Below are 9,567 nucleotides of genomic sequence, written 5' to 3'. Positions count from 1 at the left end.
GTCGTTTGTGCATCCTACTATTTTCTGAATTTATTAGAGCATAGATGAAAAGCCTCATTATATCAAGGTTGAATGAAACACTTGTTTTCAACAAAATCGTGAACAAACATACGTATGTTCAATAATTTAAACATGTACTTTTTTGAAAGACACAAACAGGCGCTCTGTCCGCATCATAAGTACGCCATATCAATCCATGAAATAAAGCGTATACTGTAACTGATTGATTAGTTGTTAAGTATTGAGCTGTTCCCTTCTGCCGTGAAGGGACAATCGTGTGCAGTCAATCTGTTGGCCGGCTACGTTGAGGATACGCAATTTGGAAAGGAGAATAAAAGACTTGTAATAGAGATTGACATCGATAAAGTGTAATAAATCAAAGTATTTCTCAGGTAAGCTTGCAAATATAAGGCTACGATAAACATTCCCTTTTACCAAATAGCTGTGAGAAAAAATAATCTAAAAGCACATTATTTATTATCATCCTTTTTAACATTAAGCTACTTTAAATTTTAACTGGATTAATACCTTTGCATGTATATATAACAGTTCGCTAATATTCGCTGTTTGACTCGAATATACTATATATTTGCCTAAAATTTATATTTGTAATATATATTATTTTAATATATAATATTTCTTATATAAGTTCTAACATCTGACAAATATGAAAGGAGGAACTCAATTTATTTGGATTTTTATTCCAGATATTATGAGGATGTAAAAATGTGGACTATTTCTCGGTTGGCCAACTGAATTATTCAACAACTAATTACAGCTGAAATGAGTCCCGTAACTCTGGCATTAATCACCTTAAATTTGTGACAGGTGATATACTTCGCCTACTGTGTCCTTATTGAAGGTGCTGAGTGTTGATGTGTCTATTTGGGAATATGCTGTTTTAACACGTGCATTTTGTGTCTTGTATAAAGGTAACGTTTACTGTAAGGGAAATAACTCTCAAATAATATCTTAAGTTCAGGCACATAAAACATACGAGGTAGCCTCCCTTTTTGAGATCTATTGATGGTTATGCCCAACAGATACATCTTATTGAAATTGCAGCCTGGGAATACTAACCATACCAAGATTCCCAGCTTATAATGTACAAAACCATAATAACGATGTAAGAAGTTTGTTTATAACTAAAAAATTGCAAACGTGTATTTTCATACTGCAGAGATGTGGCATTTCGCTAACAATTAGCCAAACAATTTTCATATTTTCACGTTCTCATAACCTATATTTTCTAATACAAATGAAGTTTGTAAACGTTAAAAGTGTACCAAAATCAAGCAGTCTGGACTATATACTCGTTTAAGATTGAGAAATTTCCAATTTAAAGACCATGTGGATTAACAAAGCGAGGACAGGCTCCGGATATCTTTGTAAGATATACCCTATTTTTCCTGTGTGAAGATGTAACGAAATGGCCCACAGTCAAGAGGAAGCCACTGTCATTTGCTGTGTACCAGACAAACTCCGCACAAGACCTCACTATTCGTGATAGACGAACAACACCTTAGATGACTGATCCAGCGAGAGTCTGATCTACGCCTAATATAATCTTATATCACTTCAGGAGAAAATTCGGCCTTGAACGAATACGTAATCATCAGTAAACACGATTACATTTACCGGTAAACACATGTATTACTGTATAAGTAAATATATATATTGTTACATAAATGGGAACAAAATGGATAATTACTACCCATAGGGTAATACAACATAGTTACTACACTATTGGTAGCATATGTTGCCAAAGTTAAACTATGGGTAGCAAGCGCTACAAGCTCATTATTACATGACGGGCGTTTACATAGATCACACAAGGATTTGAACTCGGATTTCCAGATTTACATAGATCACACCAGGATCTCCACAGCAAAGTTAAGCGCTCTAACAAATGAATTCTAGTGAAATTTCCACCAGCCACACCTAGTGTATAAACACAGCCACGCTTCTCCCGTTACACTAGTACGCATTCTATTACATTACTTCTAGAGAAATCTAATGTCTAAACTTGACTGAATAACCAATCTTTTTCTGTATAAAATCACATTACTAATGTCTAAACATCTGTTAGACAGATTACACCGGTCCGAGAACCTGCTGTTGCATTACATCAAATATACCTGTATATATCATCAAGATGTACACGACTATTATCCGTGATGGCTACATCCTGTCCCATGCTGGCCAACACAGAACTAAGCTCGCAAATACGTAACAAGGGTAACGCGTTTAAATATATGTCACACTAGCCTTGAAAGGAAACTTCGTGTTTTTCAGCTTGGCAAACCTTTTTTTTCCCGTTCTCCTCTTTTACTTTGTACACAACATCGTCTTCTGGGATTTCACATAGATTAAGAAGTACAGGTAATGTACAGTTGAACGTATTTTAATGTATATCAAAATGTAATTTTTAATGTAAGTCCTCTTCCGTATCCTCAACACTGGTACCAATGTCCAGGACAGTTAGCTCCATGAAATGGACATCATATGTGCCATTCCTTTCGGACGAAAATTTCCTATTCAGACAAAACAAACACGTTTTAGTACAAGCCTCGTGCATGATAATTTTTAGTTCATTTATAGCTCAAATCTGAGATATTTTATAATGACCAATATGTTTCTGAAACTGCAAGTACTTACACTTATAAAGAGTTATGAATCGAGATTTGAGCATAGTAATGTAATGTAAAAATAAATATTTTTTAATGGCATGGGGTTATTTAATTGAGAAATTGTTAACGTTAATGTAATGTATTCAGATTCTATGGCAAGTAGCAATATATCTACAGGTGGAACCTTACCTTCCCAAGTTTACTGCATCTTCAATGGTCTCTGGTAGAGGGCGATTCAGTGTTTCCGGTAGAGTTAAGGCTGCAGCCCCAGCAGCCACAGACCCAAGACCGAACACCAAGAGCGGAAGTCCTAACCCAAGATTTCCACCAATCAGAACTCCCTGAATGCAAAAACATGTACTGTACGATGACATCAATGTTCAAATAAGCAACTTCTCACACAGTCTATAGGAGAAAAGAAAGATGATTTACATACTTCGGAAAGAGAAGAAATGCTATGTTTAGTCGATGTGTTGTTTACTGGGTTTGCAACATTGGAGCACATCTGTTACTTTTCAAACTTCTTTACTTTGTAATGTTGACAAGTAATTGCAGTAATCAGTTGAATTCACTGAGCTAGATACTAAACGCTCACCAAATCAGCAATGTAAGGAGCAGCGAGCGCCCCGATCCTGGCAAACATAGAACCAATTCCCACGCCACCACTCCGCAAAATGGTTGGGAAAATCTCAGACGAATAAATAAAAACTACGGCAAATGCAGCGGATGCACCAAGCTTTCCAACCATAGCCAATATGGTGGTGACCCATTGGCGATCTGAGTGTTAAATAAAAGACAAACTTCAATACTTTAAAAATCTGATTTGCATTGGTTATACAATCTGCTGTGACATTTGTAGCAATCTTATACAATGTATCTAATTTTTGTAATTATCAAGGTGTTCTGAAGTTTCATAAAGGTTGTTCACACTTAACAATGTACCCACCTTCGGGCAAGTATAGTACAGTGAGTATAGTGGAACAGCAGGCCAGTCCGCTGGTCAACATGGCGGAGCAGTGAAGGGTACGCCGACCCAGTCGATCCAGCAGTGGGATGCAGAGGCAGTAAGAAATAAACTCCGTCAAAACCGACAGGAAAAAGTTAAGGTGAAGGTCACCATATAGGTAGCCGCTGTTCAAAGTGAGACCATAGTATACCAAACTGCAAACACACCTGAAGGAGGAACAGAATACATTTAGGTTTTGCTGAATATACTCCCATAATTACTGGGTTTTTTTTGCTTATTTGAAAATTGATGTCATCGTCAACATGATTTCAGTCGTATCACCACGGTGTTTCCTTTTACCACACAAATCTCAGTGTGGACATATTTCATTATAGTCGGGTCTCACCCGAACCCCACAGTGAAGACAACAGACATACTGTATATTAAGAGCTCGCCCACGAGAAATCGAACGTCAAGCAAGAGGGTATGTTTTTCCTGTTAGCATCTGGTTTAAAACCCCCAACTCGGAGTACTCAATATTTAGCGCCTCTGCCTTGTTGTGAATAACTTACGTGGTGGGCTTTTCTTTGGTCTTTACTGTTTTGTTTTTGATGTTGTTTTTTTCTCTTGTTTTCCTTTTCTTGTTTTTTTTTTGTTCTTCTTCCCGTCCAGGTATCAAGAACTGCAATTTCCAACTATACTTACATATTCCTTTTCATGTCTGTATCAAGGACTTCATTTCTCGGAAGTCATTGGCGAATGCTGTATGTCTTAGTATATGGGTTCAATACTTGTTTACTTGGGGTTTTGGTTTTGAATATTGGTACCAAAATAGGTAATGTAATTAAGGAATTAAAAGTAACACTCATGATGTACAATATTTCTGACCATACATTAGGACCACTATTTCGTAGTAAATGTTAGATTGGTTTCTTACCAGTTAAAGAAGAGCACGACAGATCTGACAAGTAGGATTTTCCGTGAAAAGAGCAGCCAGATCTTTGATTTGGGGGCTTCTTTCACTTGTACTTGTCTGTCCAGTAAACCAGGGGGCAACCGGACTTTATTAACCACGGCAGCCTTCTGTATGACGGCATACGCCTGTTTTCTTCGCCCTTTGGTCAACAGCCATCTCGGAGACTCGGGTATGATCCTATAACAAAACTAGAGCATCGACGACAGTGCGATAACTGGCAAATGGTCGCTTGAGATTTATGCTAAAATATATCATAAACTATTTCATTGTGTTTTGTGTAAACATTCTACAGTGAATATGTATGAGGTTATATTGAAACATACCACCAGTACGGTAGGAAGAGAATTGCTGGGAGGGATATGGCCATCTGAAGGTAACGCCAGTCTCGGACAAAATAGGCCACGCCAGCCAAGAGCATTTCACCGAATGTGTAAAATACTTCTATGATAATACCAGTCCAAACCCGTTTGGAGGGTGCCACCAGTTCCATCCCTGAAAAAATATGTCGTATATTGTCAAGTGCTTCTGTGACATTTAGCGGGGACAAACCTTTGAAAATGGTTCTAATGTTCTACTGAGATCGATGACCAAATATGAAATAAATTTCTTACATGTTCGTAGCACTGGTAAGTACGAATCATTTCCTCGAAGTTTAATCCCCCTGCTTTCAATATGCATGAGATATAAGCCGAGATATGTGTTTTGCATATGAACATTAATACTAGAAGTACGAGATTGGAAATTTCGTGAGTAATTATGTGGAATAGTTAATATGCTTTGTGAGGTGGGATGGTTTTACTTGGACAGTGTCCGGTCCATTCGCCGGATAAGCTTGAGCACTGTCATGTAAGCGAAATATTTTTGCGACAAGGGAAACAATGCTGTAATTTCATCATTGAAGGTTACAGACGCTATTATCTGTCATTTAGACTGAACTGGTTAATGAAATTACTTTTTCAGTGTATTTATTAATACATTATGATTATGTTAACATCTTCAAAAACATCTGCCAAGAGGCTTGTCGATATCTATCGATCTGTCATATTTATCAATACTGATAAATAAACTGACCATGGTGATAAAAGAATTATCGATAAAATGCAGACTCCGCCCTACTGACCACTGACCCCTAAATCTGGGTCCTTTGTCTCGATATCTGTTGCTTACAGATCAGCTGGTAGTTAATAAACAGATAGTAACGTTAAAGCTATTAAACGTTTCGTTTTAAGACTAGCTTCATAGCCCAAATATAACATACCCAATGAAAAACCGGCGAGGAAACACCCCACCCCAGATATCCCTAGCATAAACCTGCATAGGGCCAAGGCTGTAAAGTTGGTTACCCAGGCAGACGCAGTCCCCACCACCAGCTGGCCGATTATTGTTATATACAGCAATGTCTTCCGACCAAACCTTGGGGTAGAAAAACAATGAGCTAAAACATTTGTTAGAATTGTTGAGAATTATTGCCAATTTATATACTGAAAAAAGGCCAGATGGTTCATCTGACCGGTATTACGCATTTTTACGCCTTATCATAGCTTTTCGAGAAAAGAGCTTATCAACGAATGTGTGCCAAATTTTATCAGGCGTCTAAACAGTTTAGAAGATAAGTTGGCACAGACTCTAACTTTTTGTTGTATACTGACCAGTCCGACAGTGTTCCAATTCCAAATGAACCAAATAAGCTTCCAAGAATGTAAAACATAGGCAGATGTGACCTCTTAACTATGTTATTGCAGACCAGTCCCATCTAAAAAAAAAGAGATCGTTATGACTGATTAATGTGTTCATTCTGAAATGTGTCTGAAATATTATGACTTTTGATTTCTCGCAGCTCCCATATTTTCTTTGAATTTTACATGTATCATCCATTCACGAGATTAAGCAATGTATCGCTGCATTCATAATGATTGCTAACTTCGATCAATTGTCGAGAGCCTGTTATTGAAAAATAGAGCAATCTATAAAAGTTTGAGGGTAATTTCAATGCGGCGAGGTATATTTATCAACTAATGTAGATTCAATCACGGCTTTTCACTTTATGGTCATTTGTGTATGCGCCGTGATTAAAGACTAACGCAATGGTCTCCAGGCAGCTGTTTTTTTTTTACAGTAAGTTTCTAAGTCGATCAAACTCAATAAACACTATGGTTACAAAGCAATCAAATAAAGGATGTGTGGTTTTGTCGGCTTGCAAATTGAGAGTACCATCTGGCAAAATCTCCATACTGTTCTCGACACAGATGTCATTTCCCAATAAATATCTATCTAACGCAAGGTGGATTTACCTGTTGCGTGTAGAACATATAATAATGCATCTAACCTCTTCCGTGACTGTAGTTCTAAATATGCTTTTGTCGTAGACCCAATCGTAACAGGCATCTTGTGTGAGGTTACCAACGGTAGACCAGTTGCCGACGGAAGTATTGTAATGGTTGTAGAGAGAACAGGATTGGTACTCCTCCCCTAATTTCCCCAGCTTCACTGGGATGTAAGCGTCCACCAACTCCTGGTGATTCTCATCTTGAATCTCGTAAGTGTCATTGTCAAGACCAGGGATTGAGCATCTGCAAAAACCAGGACAACGGAAACTGATGTATAAGTGATTGATAAGAATGGTCTTAGTAGTATACAAGTCCTGAAGTATTGTTATAAATTCTACCAAACAAAACTCGGCTTTTTAGGTAAGCGTTCTTGAAACTATACCTCATTGTTATATCCTGTATAGGCAGTGCTGGAACGTGTGTTGAAATATAGTGAAGAAATAATAACTTCATTAAAAGATTCCATTTCAAAAGGAAGTAAACTAAACAAACTTGCTTTTACTTAAAGTTTCAAGTAGGACTTATTTCGAGATAATGTTTCAATATAGGAGCAAATGAATTATTAACTGAAAAATACTGTCATTTAGAGGAAAATGCACCCTTCAAAATTCACCTTTCTGCAACTTCTAAGAAAATAATTTAAGTAAGAATCCATTTTCGACTGGGTGATTAACTACAGGAACAATTACCATGTACTCTGGTACAAGTTTTACTGATAAGACAGACGCCAAAAAGAGGCCATTAAAACGAGTACTGGGCAACAGATACAATAATTGTGGACGAAGGCTAGTCACTATTGCATCAAATGCTATTGCAACATTAGTGGGGAAGATCGATATAAAAAACACCCCGTGCAATTGGTAACTTCGTTTTAGACAAAGATCTCAAAAATGCTTTTAAATCCAGTTAATGTTAAAATACTAATCATTTATTCATATTCTGTTAGTTTGTTACATGGGAATGCTTTATAGTTGAATTTTAATTAAAGATGAACATCTGCCCAGTGGGTGCAACTAACATAGGATAATATATCTAACTTTAAGGTTTTCATTTCTGAAGTTTGGTACGCGCTGATCATAATACTTATTACTCCAATAATATAGCGAAATTGGATTTTAGCTGTGGACGTGCACGTATACATCAGAAGTGCGACAGTTTGTGGCTGTTCATATATATCTATATAATTATGGTCTGTTTGAATGTATCACATACATGTACATGTGCGGGTAGTTCGTATCGTGTCACTGTTATAGGGACTTTTGATTCGCGAATTTCACCCAACAACGTTGCTGACGTGAACAGCTCTCTCTGTTTTACCTTTTAATTGTAATTGCTATTGTGGTAAAGGGAATAGTTTTTACTATAATTAAAATGAAAGAAAATACAATGGACATATTTTTCTGTCACAGAATAAAATGAAAAGATTTAGCGTACTCGGTGTGTCAAGAATCGGTAACATTGCTATCAATGACCTTCACTTCCAGCCTCTAAAAGGCTATTATGAAACAATACAAACTGCGTAATATGGTGAAAGGAACTGCAGCTAAATTGACACAATAAGAGAGCTTTATATTATCAGTAATTTTGATGTGAAACAAAAAGATGTCATTTAGTAATGGAAGATCCATAAAGCACTATATGGATGCAATGCCACATTTACATGTAGAGTTAAATGCTGATATCTTTAAATCCGTTGTGTGGTGTAAAAAGCCTACATATATTCTGAAAACGGTCGGTAGCGAAATAATGTAAACCTTACATAAAAAATTGCAAAGAGCCGCTTTAACATGTGACTTTAAATGGTAGACTTAAAAATAACTCTGAACTTGACCGACGCAATGTGGATTTTGTTTTAGTTGGGATTGTCAAAGACTCTTACCTAAAGTGAGGAATAGCACCGGTAAATATCACTGAAAATGTTTGGCATGCACAAGCAATCACTTGCACACAGAGGAAAAAGTATATTCTTTTCTGGTAAGGCCCAAACTCTCCCAGCAACTCGAACACTTCATCAAAATCCATCAATGACCAGCCAGCTAATTTGCCACGTTAAGAATGGCAAAAGGCTCAACAGCAACTTGATTAAACTGACGGCCCTGCGTTGTTCACCGTGGATTAAATTTGCAATCTTTCCCCTGCACTGAGAGAATTCCATCTACCAACAGATGGGGTCAATCTAAGATATAGACAGCTTTACCAAGTTTTCTAAATGCGTCCATCCTCATGTCATGACATGCATTTGACCGACACAAATGACATGCACTATCTCTTGTGAATCATAAAACAATACTGTTTTATTGTAGATATGTGCATGCATGTACATGCATGCAGTTAAAGGGTACATGAAAAGGAACACAAAATCGAAAAAATTAGTGTTTTAAGAGAACTGAAGAAAGCTGACACAAGAAAAAAAAATCTTTCTTTAAGCATATTTTATATCATTTAGTAGCCTTTCTTATTTATGCAGATTTTCCATTCATGGTAGGAAATTTTCCGGAAGGACGTCATCTATGAACTTACTGGGATCCCGGGACCAGTTAAGCTCCGCCATTCGAGGTCATCCCCCCCCCCACCCCCAGTTGTTTTGGAAGCTATCACCGTTGACGTAACGACAGCAGGCTACATAATTACATAATTTCCCACTGGGACCATAGGTAGACTGCAGTTTAAAGTCATTTGTGCAACAAG

General features: G+C 37.2%; 1 protein-coding gene across 1 annotated transcript; it reads right to left on the bottom strand.

Moving 5' to 3' along the window:
• Window positions 1-2,428: 2,428 nt before the first annotated feature.
• On the bottom strand, window positions 2,429-8,901 carry LOC135470881 (organic cation transporter protein-like). The gene is made up of 10 exons (XM_064749931.1): window positions 8,759-8,901; window positions 6,879-7,122; window positions 6,202-6,305; window positions 5,811-5,965; window positions 4,876-5,044; window positions 4,514-4,729; window positions 3,577-3,803; window positions 3,226-3,407; window positions 2,820-2,971; window positions 2,429-2,534 (listed from the first exon to the last, which is right to left on the bottom strand). Exons 1-10 carry the CDS (start codon window positions 8,899-8,901, stop codon window positions 2,429-2,431), a joined length of 1,698 nt encoding a protein of 565 aa, XP_064606001.1.
• Between the last annotated feature and the right edge of the window lie 666 nt (window positions 8,902-9,567).

The sequence above is a fragment of the Liolophura sinensis genome, chromosome 7, assembly GCF_032854445.1.
Source record: "Liolophura sinensis isolate JHLJ2023 chromosome 7, CUHK_Ljap_v2, whole genome shotgun sequence".
Taxonomy (NCBI): Eukaryota; Metazoa; Mollusca; class Polyplacophora; order Chitonida; family Chitonidae; genus Liolophura; species Liolophura sinensis.
This window is presented reverse-complemented; position numbering and strand designations above follow the sequence as displayed.

Coding starts and splice junctions, on each gene's coding strand:
- LOC135470881 (XM_064749931.1), bottom strand. CDS start 8,901: ATGGATTTTGATGAAGTGTTCGAGTTGCTGGGAGAGTTTGGGCCTTAC. Junction 3,804..4,513: donor GTCGTGCTCTTCTTTAACTG/GTAAGAAACCAA, acceptor TTCCTCCTTCAG/GTGTGTTTGCAGTTTGGTAT. Junction 2,972..3,225: donor CTCCTTACATTGCTGATTTG/GTGAGCGTTTAG, acceptor TTTTGCATTCAG/GGAGTTCTGATTGGTGGAAA.